This window comes from Lathamus discolor, chromosome Z (genome assembly GCF_037157495.1).
Source record: "Lathamus discolor isolate bLatDis1 chromosome Z, bLatDis1.hap1, whole genome shotgun sequence".
NCBI classification, from domain to species: Eukaryota; Metazoa; Chordata; class Aves; order Psittaciformes; family Psittacidae; genus Lathamus; species Lathamus discolor.
In genome coordinates, this window is record NC_088909.1 from 98,919,686 (window position 1) to 98,940,509 (window position 20,824).

General features: G+C 40.3%; 1 protein-coding gene across 4 annotated transcripts in view; it reads right to left on the minus strand.

Moving 5' to 3' along the window:
* RAI14 (retinoic acid induced 14) overlaps positions 1 to 20,824 on the minus strand; it is an 89,325-nt gene that overhangs the window by 15,203 nt on the left and 53,298 nt on the right. For all 4 annotated transcript variants that reach the window (XM_065662448.1, XM_065662449.1, XM_065662447.1 and 1 more), the window contains exons 4-7: positions 5,020 to 5,108; positions 3,301 to 3,365; positions 791 to 848; positions 335 to 405 (exon numbers count right to left, since the gene is read on the minus strand). In XM_065662448.1, the coding sequence (XP_065518520.1) occupies positions 335 to 405; positions 791 to 848; positions 3,301 to 3,365; positions 5,020 to 5,108 (283 nt within the window). The remainder of the gene's footprint in view (positions 1 to 334; positions 406 to 790; positions 849 to 3,300; positions 3,366 to 5,019; positions 5,109 to 20,824) is intronic.

Below are 20,824 nucleotides of genomic sequence, written 5' to 3' on the forward strand. Positions count from 1 at the left end.
AGTACAAGACGAAGTTCTTAATTTCATACAACAGAATAACTTAGTTGTAAGACAACTTTAGAGGCTGTGATGGTTTAAATCCAGACTGTAACTCAGAACCATGCAGCCACTCAGTCACTCCCCCTCATTCTACCCCCCTACTCCCAGAGGGATGGGGAAGACAACCCCACCTCTCCTGTGGCAAACTGCAGAAGGAAATTCCTCCACAAGAGAAATCCAAGAAGAAATACAAGCATAGTATTGCTCTGAACTGCTGCACCTGAGACTGACTGGAGTGGAGGGTGGTAGAAGTTCTTAAGTATCTGAAGGACACAATGGGAAAAGAGGTACGTACCAAATCTTTGATGTTAATTGGACATTTCTGTTCACACAGAAGCTGAACTCCCTGGAGACAACCACATGAAGCTAAAAAGAATAAAGACAACAAGCATGAAAAGAAGAAAAGACTGAAAGGATGAACAGCAAGTTGTATGCAGAAATACAACCGATACTCATGGCCCAAATTAACATGAGAAGATATAACCTTTGAAAACTGAAATAAAAATCAATCTAATTTTAAGTATTCCTGTGGCTATGTGCTTGCAAGTGTGCGTATTAAGCTTGATAACTGTAATTAACTGAAATTCAGTATTCACAGTGTTTATAAAAAAAACAACCTTGAAATTTGTAAACAGTCAGACGGAGTCACTATATTTAGGTGACTAGAATCTAAAATGCTCCACCAGGCTGAAGAGCTAGGAATATGAAGCATGACATAATAAATGATGCAAGCTTTCAACAAAGAAGTTACCTGCATAATGTAAAGCTGTTTTTCCAGAATTGTCAGTGCTGTCTGCTGGACATTTACTCTGAACAGTTCAATAAGGAGAAATAAAAAAAAAAGGAAATTAGAAAACCACCAAGAAAATAAAAAAAGTTGATGCTAAGGACAGAGTTCAGAAAATCTGAGAAAAGTTTTACTGGCTACTCCAGAAAAGGATATTGAATAAAGGTACAGCTTTCCTCTCTACCGATCTGGTCTTTCGTTTTTTTGTACCAGCTTATATTGAAAGCATTTAGTCTTGCATTATTTCTGTTGAAGGCAATAAGGCTTCACTTGCATTTTTTAAACTAAAGCATCAACAATCCAGTTATATTTTGTGGTGTTACAAGCCACCAGGTACTACTGATCAATCTAGACTTCAAAGAAATAAATAGTTTTTAAAAAAGCCTAATTTCAAAACTTTACTCAGACTTGCTTTGGTAAAGTAGATTTCAGTTTTAGTTTACATCAAAGAAAAAGAACCAGAGAATTGCAGAATAGTTTAGGTTTGAGAAGACCTTGAAGATCATCGAGTTCAACTGCTAACCCAACACTGCCAAGTCCACCACTAAACCATGACACTAAATGCCACATCCACACGTATTTTAAATACCTCCAGGGACGGTGATTACACCACTGCCCTGGGCAGCCTGTTCCAATGCCTGAGCACCCTCTCTGTGAAGAAATTTTCCTTAATACCCAGTCTAAACCCCCCCAGCACAGCTTGAGGCTGTTATCTCCTGTCTTATCACTTGTTACTTGGAGAAGAGACTGACCCCCACCTCACTACAACCTCCTTTCAGGTAGCTGTAGAGAGCGATAAGGTCCACCCCAGAGCATTCTCTTCTCCAAACTAAACAATTCAGCCATTTCTCATCAGACTTGTGTTCTAGAACCTTCTACACCTGGATTCATTGCGCTCCTTTGGACATGAGAAGATATGACCCTGAAATAAGGGCTTCCAACAAAACATTAATCTTTTGCCTTTCAAATGTAGCACTGCCCCTACCAGTTTTATGCTTTTCTAGGAAAACAGGTTCACATAGATTATCACATTCTGTAACAAAAAGGTAAAGATTCTGCCTGTCTAGAATAATTATTTAGCCTGTTTCAATTCACCTCCATCGTGACAAGATTAGGTACTCCTCACAGGTACAGTTTATATCACCACAAGCTGGTCCACAGAAACAAAGTAATCTGAAGAGCGTGAATTATTGTAGAGTATTACCAACGGGTCTGCACTTACAAACATATTTAGAAATTTGCTAATTGTAATAAAATCAGGAAAATATCAACAAAAGTACTCCATGGCTGCAGCTAGTGAGTGAATAGCCAGCAGATATTTGGTATTAAACACATTTAATAGCCAAGTTGATGCTGCTGCATGCAATACCATCAGTGACGGCTTGATGTCACTGTTTATGCTGTAAATGGGTCTGTGTTAGAAGTTCTAAGCATTCACAGTGAAATCCTGAATAAAGGAGCCTCAGTGGTTAATGATGATAGAATCGGTTTATGTTGGAAAAGAACTGATAACCCTTTACAGGTGTGGAAGAACAGGAGGGACAGCTTGCAGTGAGTATGGAGGTGAGTCACTGTAACTGGACAGTACTGTCAGAGACATTGGCAGGGGTCAGTCACAGGACAACTGGAGAGCCCCAGGATTACCAGGGAAAAGCAATTTAGAGGTTCAGATACAAGATCCATTCTCTTTCTTTACTGCTGCTCTTAAGTGGGTTTGCCACAGTATTACCGATAACTCCAAACTTCCCAAAAGCTGTCCCATTCCTCTGATCACAACTCAATCAAAACTGGCCTTCTGAAATGGAGTCAAGATGGACAATGTCTCTTCTTGCTTACTAACACATGTCATCTTCAGCTTCAATACCACAAGAGTCTTCTCATCATCTTAATTTCTGTATTTTCTTTCTCCATTCTTCCTGCTCCCTCTCTAAACCCCTCATTGTCCTTTGCCTCATTCCATTGAGGATTTGAGTATTTCCGTATTTTCACATCTAAATTGGTTTTGTTTCTTCTCCTTTTGACTTCAAAGTTAACAGACATTTCTGTGGTCAACAACAGACAGAAAGCATTCCACTGGAACAATATCACAATCCCCCTAGAAGTAAAAAAATCCTTTTCCTCTATATCTCTTAACCCATCTACTTGAAAGCCATCCAGCCACACAGACAAAACACAGGAAGTTAAAAGTTGCAACCTGCTTGAAACCCAACTCTGCTATGTCAGATCAGCTGCACAGGGAACACTGTATTTGTGGAACATTCAGGGAAGATACCACACTGTTTTCTAGCATCCATTCTCAGTGCCTAAAAGGTCTTTAAACTTGAGCACAGCTCTTGATTGCGAGGAGACAGGGCAAAAATGAGAGAATGTGATGCAGATTATTAGGAGGAAATGTGCCAATATCTAGTAGAGCCAATCTAGAAGAACAAAAGGAAAACTTCAAAAATTAAAATTAAGTTAATAATATACTTTACCTGAAGTAACCTCTTAATGCAATCAGGGTGGCTGTTCTTCGCTGCAAGATGTAAAGCACTGTGTCCTAAATTAGTAAAAGCAAACCAAATTAAGCATTCAATCATACCAAAGCACAGAAATAAACTCCTCCATGAGAAACGCAAAATTTTGAATCATCTATCTTGTTCCTTTCACAACACGTGAAAGTAAGGGTAGAGGAAAAAGAAATGAAAAGCTACACCAAGCAGAATGCATTTATGACACACTGTTGTTCAGGCAGGTAACAGAATAACACAAACACTTTGTCAGAATATACCTTGGCAGAGGTAAATCTAAGATTGTGCAGTTGTGCTTCTTAAAGCCTAATTTTCTTACATTACTCAGCCTCCCTTGTAGAGAGATGTCTCTCAAATGTCTTCATGATTTCTTCCATTTGGCAATGAAAAAGGAACCCAGCAAAACAAGGCAAATTAACCACACTACAATGAATTTGTATCATCCATAAAGTGCATGTAGAAGACTCAGAACATGGCCTACTTGGGTTTGCATCTCAATTCCCTCTTCTGTTAATGTATTTAGCACATGAGTACATGTTTAGCTATGAAATAGTGATTTACTGACTATGGATTTGTGATGAAAGACTGCAGTCTAGCCTCTTTGTCCATCTTACAGAGCATCTGAAAAATTGAAGACGCCAAGACAGCAAAAGAATAAATTATCTGTGTAACTAAGAAAGAAGAAGCCAAGATTTAGTACTCAATACAGACAGAGCCACTTGTGACAACAGAATCTCACTGTAAATAATGTGACTACTACAGCTAAGGCTTTCCCTAATGAATACTGGGTCAACACCCTCAGGTGAGAGCAGCCAACCTCTTAGTATCCAAACAACTAATAAATCCTGAGGCAAGATGAAGTATGAATTCCGAATAATAGTCTGTATCACACACATATATTCTCTTATCATTGTGTATAATCTGAATGCTTCTTCGCTATCACTAATATTTCCTTGTAGAGGCAAATCATTTCCACATATGACAGAATCAGTGAGCCCAACATTTACAGGTCATTACTGGAAAGATGGAATGCTGACAGCTCATTCAGCTGACAGCTCATTCAGGTGACTCAGCTAGCCAGAGAAAATGCTGGGCACAGATTCCACTGAAATCTATTAAGAAGAGTGCCAGTTTCAAATTCAGCTCCCATCATTCTCTTAGTGAAGTAGCAATTAAGGCACAGGACTTTAGTGGGCTAAAACAGCACACTTAATAGCTCTCAGCTCTTTTTTGGCCTATATCAGTTCTTTTCATAACCCTGAGGAAATGTCATACTGTAACTCCTGTAACAGTTAATGGGGTTAATAGCTTGGATGCACATAAAAGCAACATGGAAGATCTTGATTTAAACTGTAAAAAGCCTCACATGAAATTAACAAAAAAAGTTGGAGGAATTTATTTATACGTAAATAAAATTAAAACCCCAATGATAACCTATCAACTATTTTACTTCTGGAGTCTGCTATAAATCCTAACATTATTAGATCAAAAGTTTTAAAGGGCTTTAGAATTTGAATTCTATATGCAGAAAAGCAAGTATGCCTAAACCTGCAAGTGTTACAACTGCTGTCCTACAAGTCATGTAGGGAAAATCAGTGTTACCAAATCTGTAGTTGCAGATCAAGAACTACCACAGGCAAATTGAGTGTATTATACCACATGTGTAGGTTCGCAGAGGCATACCTGCACCATCTTGAGCTGTCACATCTGCACCATGTGTCACCATGATCCTGAGGCACTCTGCATGCCCTTTCATGGCTGCCAGGTGAAAACTGGAAGAGAGGATTTACATGTCACTTTTCTTTTATTAAGACCTCCTTTCTCTTTCATTCACAAATCAAGTTCCGGCAAGTTCCCCCCTCCCTGTCCTTAGATCTTTTGGCGTCCCTCCACTGCCTCCCAAGAAGATAATAGCTCTGAAAGTGGAAAGGGAAATCAAAAAGTTTTTGTAGTCATACTTTTATGACACACCTCAAATAGCGTGTTCAGTTTTGGGTCCTTCACTACATGAAAGACATTGAGGTACTGCAGTGAGTCTAAGGAAGGACGACAGTGATGAAGGGTTTGGAGTAAAAGTCTTAACGGGAGCGGCTAAAGGAAGTGGGGTTGTTTAGTCTGGAGAAGAGCAGGCTCAAGGGGGACCTTCTCACTCTCTACATGTATCTGAAAGGAGGTTGTATTGAGTTGGGGATTCGTCTCTTCTCCCAAGTGATAGGGCAAAAGAAAATGGCCTCAAGTTGCACCAGGGGAGCATTGTATGTTACAAACCATTTAGATTGGATATTAGGAAACATTTCTTCATGGTTGTCAAGCATGGGCACAGACTGCCCAGGGAAGTGGTGGAGTTGCCATTCCTGGAGGTATTTAAAAGACATGCAGATATGGCACTTAGGGATTGGTTTAGTGGTGGACTTGTCAGTGTTAGGTTTATGGTTGGACTTCATGATCTTGAAGGCTTTTTCCAACCTAAACAGGCTGTTGTCGCATTAAGCCATGGACTTACGTGCATCTAATCCCACACAATTTCTAAACCAGTGTCCCTAGTGATGTATGTAACATATCCCCACAGAATACCTTGGCTTGGGCATTAATGATGAAAACATTCGCAATGATTGACTTTGATCTAGTCATTCTACTCAGTCTTGAGTTCCCCATTTCAGTGGACAGAGTTTAGTTCCTCTAAAAGGGGATTTAGCTCCTAAATTAAACTATATCAAGTTGTGCTTCTGCAATGTCCTTTCTAGAGCTCATCTTTCTTCTATGTAATGGGGAAAAAAAACCACCCCAAACCTTAGTGCTTGTGAATATCACCTGGAGAAATCAAAGCTGCTGGATATTTGTATTTTTTCAACTTTTGGTGTTCCTTTTCACCTCAAGCACCTGCTTGTTTGAGCAGCAGGAAATTGCAGAGGTTATCAAGCACACCATAGCAGGATGCATTCAACAATATGAATTACTGAAGATATAATTACAGACCAAACCAAAGAAGTTATATTGAATTCAAGCCTTTTTACAGCAAAGGTTTATGTTTGGCACATCCCCGGCACCTCAAGATTCACAGAAGCAGTCTGAATTTGCTGCACATGCTGCAGGCTTAATTTTGCTGGGAAGCAAAAATGAAGGAAAAGCTCCTGGAAACAGGTACGTTTATAACCTCCTGGTGCATATTGTGCCAACGCTGCTGAGTCTCAAGATACAGGCAAAGTACTGGCAGACATACTGCTTCTCTGTGGGTTCTACTAATATCAGCATGATATACACAGCTGTTTTCCAGTGGAACCAAGGTAAAAAGCAAATGCAAGACAAAACACACTTTCAATTACTACAGAATTGCATGTGAACATTTTGGACCTTCAATAGGCCCAAGCTGAAAAAGAGAGCATTCCAGAAATGTTTTCTAGTATCTTTTAAGGGAGACATTCAGTTCTAACACCATGCACCCTGTGTTATGGACATTTTCCCCTGGACCCTAAAGGGAAAGTCAGAAATAATGTAGCCACAAGAGCTACTGTATTTAAGAGTTTACATTTTGAACAACTGCTTCCTCTAAATGTTAAAACTAACACTGAAAGTTCAGCCTGATAACCAGGGAAACTGGGAATTTCAGACAGAAATGAAACAGGTATTTCAGGCACATAGTATGTGAACTGCAACTCTCTGTTTCTCTAAACCACAGACTTCTTTGCTGCCTTCTTGAAAACTCAGAAGAGAAAAAGACCTACAGAGAAGGTCTGGCAAAGGGTGTAAAATTAATCAAAACAGGAGTGCTCCTGGAGCAGAATTCTCTATCAAGTACAGCAACTACCCCACTTCCTGCATGGAGTCCTTCCACACTGACTGCTCGTTGCAAATGGCAGACAGACAGCACTTAAGCTTTGAACCATTCCCTGTAGATATAAAAATATCCTGTGCGCTCATCCTCACGCTTACTATTGCCATAAACAAACTGAAGAGTTAACACTTCCAAAAGCACTGTTGCTGGTTGTTCTCTAGTCACTCAAAATCAAAACTTCATGCACTTGGTGACCAATGACTTTGTGTAAATATTCTTCTTTAGAAGACGCTTCCCAGGCTCTGGGAAAATGGCTGTGGGAAGGACACAAAAGGAGCCTGACAAATTCCAACACCTCTGATTTAGCCAGCAAAACATACCAGCAAAGACGAAAACATGTCCGGATACATTTGTGTAGGTACACAATATGCCTGAAATCACTTATATACTAGGAAGGCTGTGAAGCAGGCACTTGGCTCACTTACATTTGACAATATTCATAAGAATTACAAATACTTGAATATTAATAACTTGGCTAAATCTAGTACATCGGTGTTTTATAGACAGACTGTGTATGATGGTGCCAAATGCAACAAGAATACACAAGAGCAAAAGAAGCTTCATTTAGGTAAAATCAGACAGCAAAACAGTATCAGAGAGAGGAAACACTTAGCCCCTTTCAGACTATGCACCTATGAATAACACATCAGTTCCATTGACGCAAACAATTCCCATGCCAGTTCTCGTCAACTCGTCATATATGCAGATGCTTTGTTTCATGCGGCCAAAAATATTTTTGAGAAAGAAATGATTGAAAATATCATTTCTCCCAAATTGATGGGATGAAAGAAACATCATCTATAAGTAGTACAACTGGCTTGAAAGATGAGAGAACATGTGTAAAGATGTAAAGATCTGGTGAGAGCAAAAATATAGAAGCTATGTGGAGAGTCCTGTGAAAAGAGAGGATGGTAAGGTTTAACTCACAGTCATTTATACAGGGACCTAAGCCAAGTAGAACTGGGCTGCTACAGCTCCCTCCCAATTACTTGTCCAATTATTTCTGGGTTCCCTCCCTAAATGCTTGTACTGCTACTACCCCTTGCATACCCCTGTAGTGAGATGTTTTCTCTTAGTAATCTAAAAGCGATTGGGAGGGGAATGCGGGACATGGTTGGTTAGCTGCTGGTTAAGTAAACTGAACTGGCTGACCAGGAAATCAGCCCTGCTCCAGAGAGCGAGAAGAGAATGACTCCAGACTGGCATGAACCTATTACAGTGATATTTAAGTCAGAGTATGACAGAGTGCTGGGTAAAAACTTTCCCTTGAGGAGCAATTCTAACCAATTTTAAACTTAAGAGCCCCACTGTTTGGGTTTTCTGTTATGTGTGTTTCGGCTTGGGTTTGGTTTTGTTTTGGGGGTTTTTGTTTGTTTAAACTTTTTAAAAAACAAACAACAAAAACCCAAACAAACACTTTAGTAGCTGATAGTGAGGGATACTGTGTAGCAAGGGAGGCTCTTGAAACAATGAAGTCTACAGGCATTCATTTCAGTACAGAGTAATTCTTTACATGCCACATAAACTTTCCTAAAATATTTGAGGCAAAAGCTGCAGGTTTCCAAACACTGGCGTTCTCACCATCTGGAAGCCTTAAGCAGTGGTGCATTTTACTTGCATCTTTCGTGAATAAACTTTCTTTGATATGAAAGCAAACAACTTTTCCTCCCACATCCTGGTTGTGCAGTGACTTAGGCAAACAAAAACAAATACGTAAGGCTTGACTTGGAGCAAGGGCCATGCTGAGGGTTAGATTCTCATTCAGCCTAAAATCCCACTACAACACAGTTCATTTTTCCTTCACAACAGATAAGCCTGTGCTTAAACTTAGAGCCACATCTTGACACCCCAGCTTGAACTGATTTGAGACAGATTTCTTTTATTGCTGTATAATATTTCTATTCTTCCTGAGGGACAGGATGGTCTTTTATTATTGTCTCCAGACCTTTCATTGCAGGAGAGAGACAGCCACCCTCCTCAGTGTTTTTCTCATAAGATCTAGAAACGAAGCAAGTAGTGTTTCAGACCCACCACTGCAGCAGCTGATGAAGATCAGTTGGTTGACACTGGTTTTTCCTACTGGGAATGTACAGGTCTCATAATCACCCAGTCCTTAACAAGACAGAGTAAAAAACTATGTCCTCTGGGAGGAGCGCAAGGCCCAGTTGGAGTAAACAGGCCTTGAGAGTAAATGTGAACACACAGCAAAATTTCATCAGATCCGGGGTCAACTGGAGAACAATTACAAGATTCAAAGTCCTGTCAGGACCTCAAATTTCATGACCACAAATTTTAATCAAATAACATTTTCAAATGCTCTGATACAGAGATGCTTTTAATGAATGACTGGTGACTGAACAGAGTGGACAGCTGTGTATGACATCCCTGAGCTTGGTTTTAAGCAGCAGATTTCTTACAGATAGCAGATATCAAATGGTGAATCACCTACAACAGTCCTAAACAATCCCATCATTTATTCAGGGGAAAGGATCTTTTCCATATTTTGCTTACGAAGGCAAGCTAGCAAGCGAATGGACTTCTTCAATCAGTGTCTGATGGAGAGAGTACAAGAGTTCAGATAAAGCTGGTCTTTGCTAAAAGGCCAAGAATGAGTGTTTCCAGAATTCATTAAGGTACCAGACAGTCTAACTCAAATAGAAAGGGGCTGTAATTTTTACTACTCAGCTCACATAAAACATTCCTTTACAAATCATTTCACCACAGGTAGAAAAGAATTAATTTACATTTAGAGGTCATACTTGTAAAAATGAAGCCAACTGAGCTTTGCCTAAGGTGGTGTTAGCAGTAACACATGGGTCCGCCATATCTAGGTTCTCTGCTTAACCTTTTGCACAGCTACATCCTGCAAAACTGAGCACAATCCTCTTACTGCATATTTTTTTGACAGATGTCTTAAAACAACTGGGTGGTCCATATATCAAGGGAAAATGCTAAAAAAGTGGAGTAGAATGTGATAAAATAAGATTAAAAAAAGAAATAAAAAGTCTTAATTTAAGACAGTAACCTTCTAACTAGGAAATTTTCATCTGTGAAAAGAAAAACAGGAAAAAAAGAAAAAAAGAGCTGAAAAATTACACTCAATCAGGGGGCTCCATCTCTGTTTGGCAAGGTCATGCTCCAGAGGTTTTTTTCAGGTCAGAATTAGCATTCTCTGTAACACAGATTTTCTCTAGGGCCTGAAAGTAGTCTGACACATTACTTACAAAAATCCAAAGCAAATAAAGTACATGGTTGAATTATGGAGGGCAAGTGAGTATTATATTTGCTGTTCTCTGTTATGACAAGCATGGAACAAAGTCAAACTTACATACAAGCATATAATACTATTGTTCTCTGCCATTTTAATTTGAGTGCTCTGAAAATATTTCAAGTGCAAGAATGTTTGAAATACACTATGAACTCACATACACTCATTGTGAAGGTTTATTTTGAGTAAAAACATCCCTCCCCAAGGCAGATCATTCTTCTTAATTTTCTAATGTATGTCGACTCTTTATTGACTTTCAAAAACTCTGACTTGTCTGCAAACAGTTTGATGATTTATAATTTCCTGAGCAGCAATACCTTTACACAAACAAGACTGATAAAGATAGAGATCTGCTTGGAGTCTTCATAATGTTGACTAAAAAATATATAGAAATGGAAGATATTCAAGGCTTCACTGCTACTAGATCAGACAGGCAAGAATTTCACAGGCTATGTTGGTCAGAAAGAGACCCACTGATAACCTGGCTGATTTTCTGTGTTGACTTGAGCTTTTACACATTTTAGAGGCGAAAAGTAGCTTACAGTGTCTGCTATCCCTCAAAGCCTCAATTCCTACTTCAGTAACAACAGCAGAAATAAATACATGATATGATACCTAGCTTTTGATTGTTTTCCATCACAGGCTGCGTGGCAGAAATGCTAGAGTGCCTGAGATCCGACCTAGAGGAAAAAGGGCCATGAGTATCACTAGAGTATTCTGTGCACAAAGGGAGTGCCTGCAGCCACTCAGGAGGAAGTCCAGTGTGGTCTCCTCTCATGTGCAGCATGATCATCGGTAATTTGAAAAGAATATAGTTTACTTTTCTGTGAATGGTTTGAGATTTTATCAGCAAAAAAAAAAAAAAAAAGACAAAAGTAAGTTTTTTAAAAACAATAAATTTTTGACCCATCTTGAATCTAATTCATAGAAAAATTAACAACCTTCAAATTTAAAGATTGCGAAAGTCCCATAAAGGTCCTGAAACTGGAGGTGTTCTCTGCCTTCCTCTATCAACCCAGATAGGGCTCTCAGCAAAGTAGCTACATAACTGTCTGTACTGGCAAGGATTATGCTCCTATGAGCAGCACATGCATGGGTCTGCTTCTTCCTCGCACCAGCGCGCATAGGTAGGTATCTGTGTGGCTGGTGAGCTGCTAAAGGGAAGAAAACCAGTTGAAAACTAAAGCTGCTTTCCACTGTTTCTTCACACAGCCATAGGTGCTTGCACCCCATCAGCACAAAGCAGGTAACAGAACACAGAATTTCTCCTTAAACTTAAAAACCCAAGATTAAAGCATGAATGCTTCTCCATGAAAGGGAAAACAGAATCTTCATCTTTCCTCGACAGCATTATCAAGAGACAGTTACTCATTTGAGACAATATGTGTCTCAGGAACAGCCAACCATTTAATTATGGAGAAACCATCCAGATGTTTGGCAAATCAGACTGTCTTAAAGGAAAAATCAGACAGTTAAGGTACCACTATCAATATTTCTTTGGTTTTTTATTATTTTTAAAGAATTAAAAGCTATACCTTCACACTGCACCCATTTAATCTCCTCGTAAGGCTAGATGTAAGAGATGTGGGTTTTCATTAAGTGTGGGCAGTCCATGTCATGATCCTGTCACAGGCACAGACGCAGCCACAAGAGTGCAAAAATCATCTTAGGAAAAACAGTTGCAGGAAATACATTTTGCTTTCAAGCCAGAGTTGGCACCATAAGAAAATTAAGTATTCTGAGTTTTAAGACATTTGATCAATGAGTTGCTAGTAACATCTTCTGGAGTGCAGACAGGTTGAGATTTTAGTAAGTTGACATAGGCAGGTATGGATTCATAATGAGCTGTGAGAAATTTTTCTCATGTATGCCACTGAGCACCATCCACCGTGAAGTGATGCACAAAGCCTGTATTCTCCTGTCTTCTATTTAAACAGGAGATGGCATCTGCCCTCTCCCGATACCCACAGAACCCTCTGGCAAAACCCCTACATGCCACTTCTGTGTTAGCACGTATCTGGAACAGCTTTAAAACAAACTAAAACCAACCACCCCCACCCCCCTCAAAGAAAAAAAACCAACCAAAACACGCCGGTTTTCATATAAAGTTTCTAGTTTTGCCTCGTAGCATAAAAAGTCTTGTTTCAATCATACACACCTCGAGGTATAGGACATTAATAAAAAGCAAGCCTGCTGAATGGCTGTTTTCTTAACAGAAAAGAAGCAATTGCATCATGCAACACAGGCGCTGGCAAGCTACGGACTCCTGATTTTAGCCTTCAAACTCAGCAAAAATATCCACCCTGCTACTCTTCAGAGAGATTTCTGGGATCCCCAGAAGCTTTATATTTTTCATTCTCAGGTTGTGTTCCAGCAGTTCCATATTCACACACAGTTTTCTTTGGCAAACTCTGTTACCACACTAACACAAACTCCCACTTCAAGTCTGAAACATACAGACTTTTCTTCCATGTACCATTAATGGTAAACGTAAGTGCTCATAATTCAGATTTATCATACAAAGTTTCCTGCAGAGTGTCCATTTTTAAAGTCCCTCAGAACTAACGTCATCAAAGTGCAACAGAGATTCTGCCAAGTGACACCTTCAGGGTACTCTGAAAGCTCCTGACAGAAAGTCTGAAACTTTGAAATGCTACTTTTATTTTTGGTGTTGTAGGGTAGGAAAACAGACAAAGTACAACAGTGAAGTCTCACAAAGCTGAAAGGGCCTAGAAATGAGCGCAGTGTCACCTGTGCCTCTAAAGAGAAGGGTAGGGAAGATTCCTTCTGATAGTTTCCTTAAATACATAGCCCACATTGAAAGTCCACAGGGGTGCAGTTAGCTTCTCAATATATACACTTTCTGGCAAAACATCTTTTTAGGATAGGGTGAATTTCCTGAGATTGCCATGGATGTGCCCAGATCAACCTAACTTCCTTCCCGACTTAGGTAAAACCAGCTAGCCTCCTGCTGTGTTTTCTTGCAAGGCCAGAATAGAGTTCAGAGTTAAAATTAAGCCCATTAGTGAGAGCAATGACTAGTGTCTCTATTCATTTTCATCCTCCAACTTGGTATTGCTGGCCAGCAAAAGCTAGTAACCACCTTAGTACATGAAAAGTCTAAGGAAAGCAAGGAAATCCCAAACCATGTTAGCATAACAACAGGCCAAGAAAAGGCTGGAAAGGCTGAGAATAACTGAGTAAAATTTAATCTAAAGAAAATATTTTTATTGCATGAAAATCCAGCAAGGCTCAAGAACTGCGTATAGTGCTCCAAGAATCTCAGAGCACTAATATCCTTATGCAACATGAGGGATGTCGACAAAGGATAGCTCAGGGTTATGTGCTGTGTTTGAAATTTCTGTGCCTTTTATACTTGTGATACTTAAGACCTCTTCAGATCTGAAGCAACAGAAGTGGTTGGATTTATTTTTTTATTAAACTGTATGAAGTGAACTTCTCTTACTTCACAAGGGAATTGCAAACCGAGTGCAATAATATGTACTTAGAGTAATGAAGCTAGTAGTAACACATTCTTCAGAGACCACTTGGTTAAGATGACCTCTTAACATTGGTTTTTATAAACTCTTTACATTATTATGGCAATACAGTTTTATCTTGCATTTCAGAATAACTATACTACTAAAGCTTTCAAGGTTCCACATTTTTTAAAGAGGAGTATGGGCTACAAGACAGACACATGCAGGAAAAGTCAACTTCAGAGCTTTCCTACATTTTCCAGTTAGTACTTTCCTAACACAGAATGCACCTGCAAAGCAGGCAGCACAAAATGCAGAGCGTTATATAAACCCAATAAATAAGCAGCCACCAGCATATTCTACTGCCTAATACCTCATTCTGAAGCTAACAGAAAAAGAAATAAATCAAACATTTGCACACTGCTCTGCCTTGGCTGGCTGTTCCCTTTCCCTTTCTAGATTAGACTACATTTGTAATCCAGTAGCAGCCAGTTTGTGTAATTAAAATATACACACACAGCTCATTTGGTTTTTGAAAAACATGTAAAACAACTGCAGCCCATTATGTAGATATAAATCTAACTGCAGCCTTAGCCCTGTCCCCTCCAGCCTTAAAGAGCCTGGTTCTGGCCTGACACGAGAGGCACGCCTCCCTGTGCAACCCTGCCAGCCACAGCGTTCCTCACACGGAAGTGGGGCACTGGGCTCTGCCTCCACGTCAGCCAAGCTGCAGTTGTTTCAAGCCAGGCATACAAAGGCTTCCAACCATCTAGGCTATGCTCTGATCCAAGCAACTGACAAACTTGAAACCTGGCCAGGTCTGGTAAAATCTGGGTATTTGGCAGTCCTGAGAATGGAGCTGCTTTACAGGGAATTCCGGAGGCTCCCTGATGCTGTGTTACAGGTTTGGCTGATCCTACCCAAAGCAGGAGTGGAACAGGCGGCCCACAGGCCATCCAAACACATGTACAGGGGCCCTTTGAAAGATGACTTGCTTTGTTCTGACATAGCAAGAATACTAATTGATAATGAAATGCAATAGTTCATCAGCCTGTATGAAAAGAAAGATACAAGCTGGCTCCTAAAAGAAATTACAGACTGTTTCCCCTTTGAACTCTAGCTATCATCCACAGGAAGTCCTGTGCGTGTCAGATGCAAAACCCATTGGGATGTTTTTCAGTGCTCAAAGAACTTTATATGAAATAGGAAATTTGTTCTTCAAATAAGTGGCATTTGTTTGGTTTACAATATAGGAAATCACTAATGAAAACAAGTAAAAAGTGTCAGCTTTTCAGAAGTGAAGTCCAGGATCTTCATAATTGAAATCCAATTAAAGAGCATTAATTTGTCTCTTCAGAAGATGGATTTTCATTTCTCTTTTTTAATAACATCAAGATATAAAAATACTAAAATGTCTTCTAAAAAATTGCTTTAAAAATGCATGTTAGAACCTGAATGCTGTTGATTTCAAGTCCTATCCCAAGCATAGCTAATACCTGAAAACTGGATAATGACATCTCCACGTCATCAGAAGAGGTCTACACTGTTTCACTCAAGGGCCAGGAGAAAACCATTTTCATAAATTCAAATGAAGTTGCTAAGCCACTGGCCATCGTATTTGAAAAATCATGGCAGTCAGGTGAAGTTCCCAACTTGAAAAAGGGAAATATAACCCTCATTTACAAGAAGAGGAAAATGGAAGACCTGGGGAATTACAGACCAGTCAGTCTCACCTCTGTGCCCGGAAAAGTCTTGGGAGCAGATTCTCCTGGAAAGTATGTTAAGGCACAGGAAAAACAAGGTGCTTGGTGACAGCCAGCATGGCTTCACTAAGGGGAAATCCTGCCTGACCAATTTGGTGGCCTTCTATGATGGGGCTATGGAACTGAGGGACACGGGTAGAGCAGCTGATGTCATCTACCTGGACTTGTACAAAGTGTTCGGCAGTGTCCCACACAACATCCTTGTCTCTAAATTGGAGAGACATCAATCTGATAGATGGACCACTTGGTGGATAAAGAAATGGCTGGATGGCTGCATGCAAAGAGTTGTAGTCAATGGCTCAGTGTCCGGCTGGAGTCCACTAAGGAGTGGGGTCCCTCAGGGATCGGTCTTGTTCAACATCTTTGTCGGTGACATGGACAGTGGGATTGAGTGCGCCCTCAGCAAGTTTGCCGATGACACCAAGCTGTGTGGTTCAGTTGATACGGTGGGGGGAAGGGATGCCATCCAGAGGGACCTTGACACACTTGTAAGGTGGGCTGATGCCAACCTTATGAGGGTCAACCAAGTCAAGTGCAAGGTCCTACACCTGAGTCGGAGCAATCCCAGGCACATCTACAGGTTGGGCAGAGAAGAGATTCAGAGCATCCCTGCGGAGAAGGACTTGGGGGTGTTGGTTGATGAGAAAATGAACATGATCCGGTTTCAGTGTGTGCTCGCAGCCCAGAAACCAACCGTATCCTGGGCTGCATCAAAAGGAACATGACCAGCAAGTCGAAGGAGGTGATCCTGCCCCTCTTCTCTGCTCTTGTGAGACCTCACCTGGAGCATTGTGTGCAGTTCTGGTGTCCTCAACATAAAAAGGACATGGAACTGCTGGAACAAGTCCAGAGGAGGCCACGAGGATGATCAGGGGACTGGAGCACCTCCCGTATGAAGACAGGCTGAGGAAGTGGGGGCTGTTCAGCCTGGAGAAGAGAAGGCTGCGTGGGGACTTCATAGCAGCCTTCCAGTATCTGAAGGGGGCCTATAGGGATGCTGGGGAGGGACTCTTCATTAGGGACTGCAGTGACAGGACAAGGGGCAATGGGTTAAAACTTAAACAGGGGAAGTTTCAATTAGATATAAGGAAGAAATTCTTTCCTGTTAGGGTGGTGAGGCACTGGAATGGGTTGCCCATGGAAGCTGTGAGTGCTCCATCCCTGGTGGTGTTCAAGGCCAGGCTGGACAGAGCCTTGGGTGACCTGGTTTAGTGTGAGGTGTCCCTGCCCATGGCAGGGGGGTTGACACCAGATGGTCTTAAGGTCCTTTCCATCCCAAACCATTCTATAATTCTATGAATTCCACTCCATGGATCTCATTTAAAAGTCTGCATGATTGTCAATACAGTAATGTTTGTATGAAATGTGGATTTTTTTATTTGTCAACAAATTATAAAATCAAAGTTAAGTACTGCTGCTCCATTACAGATTAAGAACATTTCCTTTCAGTACGCAATAACAATCGGCTCATACTGAAGGTAACGGAAAGTTAATTAACCCAGTTTAGTATTCTGACAGTGGACAGTTTTGCCCAACCATACCCAGACGTTTAGTTAATGTTTCTAAGTCTAAAACCGAAATCAGATTTTCAGGGAACTTAAGATCAACATTTTAATTAAATTATATTCTTAACAGTGCTGCAGAGGAGAGTGAGAAAAATAAGGAAAAATCAGGATTTGAACCTGAAAAGAATTTCAGTAAAGTTTTGTAGAAACAAAAGCATTTACACCCAAATCTCCACAGAAATAGACTTTACAAGAAATTCTGGAATAAGAACCAGATTTCAGCCATCTGTTGGTTAGAGATAAAACACAGGTGGAGATCACTGTGGTATTCTCTATTTTGTCCATGCTCTGAAACCTCGACATTTTTGTGACCATCTGGACCATCATAAATTAAATACTCTGATAAAAGTATATTATAAAATATTTTGTCATATCAGGTCACTGGAACACCAGTGAACCCCATTCCTGAAGAGGTGACAATTCTCAGGCTCTAGACCTTTCTTGCAGCTCCCACACTGCTCCAATTTTCAAAAGACTAGTAGAAAATCTAGTATGCTTTTCTAGTGTTAAGGCAATTTTAAGAGATGACACAGGGTCTTTACAAAAGAAATATCGTCTAGAGCATGGTGTTACACAGAGGAGCCTCAACACACACACACGAAAATAATCGTAGAATCACAGAACGGTTTGGGTTGGAAGGGTCCTTAAAGATCATCTAGTTCCAAGCCCCCTGCTTCCTAGAGGATTTATAGCAATTTCTAGCCAAGAAAGGGAAGATAATACAACTATTCTTCCACTTCATAGACTCATCTGACTTCTCCATTTTGAAAATCAGCTGTCTAAATAATTTTCTGTGGTTTTCCTTCTCAGCTAAAACAGTATAATGACTGCAGTAAATCTGTACTCTTCCAATAGCTTCCTTTAAGATAAATATTATTACATATAAGAAAGGATCTCTCAAAGGTAATTAAAACCTGATTTACCTTTTGAACAGTGATGTACTTCATGCCACTCACCCCACCTCCTTGTACAATAAGATCCAAAAGAGAAAAGAAAAATGAATGCTATGCATATGATAAATATGAAGGATCGGAATTTTCAGTTCAGCCTCCAAGGCATGAACATTCTGGTCCAGATGAAAATATATCATTTCTACTAACTGCTATTGACAACAGTGAAAGAGTCCTGAAAGAGCGAATTTGTGGAGATTTCTAAAGCCTTTCTGTACCATTGTCAGGCTCATTTTATGAAACAACAGCTGATTCAACTGTAGTTAAAAAAACCTGAAAGACCCCCTTTTTATTTTTTTTTTTTTCATTTAATAGCCATAAGCACTTAATTCTAGTTCAGTACCCTGCAGAAACATGCCAAGATGGCAGTGATGGACTGGCACACAGACAAAATAACTTTAGGACAAGGAAGTACTGCCGTTTATACATTGTGAATCCTTTCCAAAATTCTGTCCCTTCCCCCCAGTAACAGCAGCAGCTTCTTTAAATAACAGAACATTTGATCACTTGCTCTTATGGAAAGTTCAGTACATAAATTAACACTATGCTGTTCTGAAAAGGCTCTCTTTGAAAACACCTTTTTGTTAGTTTAAGTGGGATTTAAATGATCAAATTCCAAACTGGAACGTACTGTTTTGTTGTTTAAGGAAGCTCGACAAAAAAACCGTATCTGGCAGAATAAGACTACAATGGCAGAGTCAGATTTCCAGATAAGCTCTTTTACAAGTGTGCTTGGCAATAGTCTGTGCTGTGTAAGTGGGAGCAACAATGAGGCTGTCAACTTATGCTGAAGGTGGATTTGCTTCATGGCCTTAAAATTGATATATTGTTTATAGAAAAGACTGAGTCAGAGGCAGGGTAGTGGTATGGAAAGCTAGAAAAGTCTTAAAAAACATATATTTTTAAATACTTTTTTTTAATAAGTACTTCTGGAAATTTAAACTGCCTTATGAAAATCTGCAAATATTACCTCTAAGAAATTTACTGGTAAATTTTAATTAAGATGCTCATTAATTTAAGCACCTTTATTTCATTGTTTGTGGGCAACCCACAAAGAAAATGCTGTATAGGACAAAGGCAAAAGAGGAAGCAGGTGAAATTTAGGTAGTTATGTCCAAAACCAAGCCAGACCTGCAGCACGCTGTATGGACTCAGTGGAATGATGCATACAGTACTTAACAAGACAAACAAAATCCTGGATTCTGGTCTCTGTTCCCCTCAGTTCAAGCATTTTGTATTAATAAGCCATTTAACTATAACACAAAAACTTAGAAGTACCCTTTAAACATGCAAAATGAGAGTCCTCTCCACCTTCTATTTAAAATAATGTATTACTATACTTCAGATAAATATCTGGGCAGTATCAAGAATTTTGTTTGTAGGGTAAGTTACAAAACGAATAAGCAGGACCTTAAAAGACAACTTAAGGCAACAGACAACGACAGACCTAACAAACCTGCACTGCAACATGTAATTGTTTCTCCTTTTTTTGCTTTCAAGCACATTCCAAAGTCTCTAATCTCATTATGCATGTTGTTATATAATTGGATCCATCATGATGTTCTGGTTAGTCACCTTCAGTCTAATTGTGTAAACAAAGGCATCAATATATACCCACAGGGATGAATAGACCACTCCTCCAAAGAGCTCCCTGCCCACATGGCACTGCAGAACACTGTCTAAACTGTAAACAGTGAAATCTGAGCACGATGGTTGCCAGTTGTCCCAGAAAAACCTCTCCAGATTGCCATTTCCCAGCATGAGTCTCCCATGTTCCAGATGAGGTATCTGACAAACTAGCGCCATGCTGTATGAAGACAGGCTGAGGAAGTTGGGGCTGTTCAGCCTGGAGAAGAGAAGGCTGTGTGGAGACCTAATAGCAGCCTTCCAGTACCTGAAGGGGGCCTATAGGGATGCTGGGGAGGGTCTCTTCATCAGGGACTGTGGTAACAGGACAAGGGGTAATGGGTTAAAACTTAAACAGGGGAAGTTTAGGTCGGATATAAGGAGGAAATTCTTTCCTGTTAGGGTGGTGAGGCACTGGAATCGGTTGCCCAGGGAGGTTGTGAGTGCTCCATCCCTGGCAGTGTTCAAGGCCAGGTTGGATGAAGCCTTGTGTGGGATGGTTTAGTGTGAGGTGTCCCTGCCCATGGCAGGGGGGTTGGAACTAGATGATCTTTAGGTCCTTTCCAACCCTAACTATTCTATGCTTCTATGCTTCTATGCTTCCGCATGACACTAACAAACCTCAGTGCTGCGCTGCAGCAGGGTCCATACCTCGAAGCAGAGATACAGCTATGTTAGGTACCCATAACTGTGTAGGAACTAAGCCCTGGCATCATTCATCACTATGCATCATTCATCACTGTGCAGGAATGAAGCCCTGGCATTGTGCTGCATTCCGCGGAGGAGAAAGAAGCCTACCTCTAAAGAAATGATGGCTCTAATTCATTTTGCACACACTAAAAAAAGACTCTGAAGTGGGAAAAATGCAAACAGGACACTGCCCATTATTAATAAGCCATATTGGATAATGTTTCTGGGTCATGATGCTCTTTGGCAGCTCTGCCTCTCTAGATCCCTGTCATTGTTTCTACACCTGTCAGCCTTTATCTTTCAAAACAGAGACAG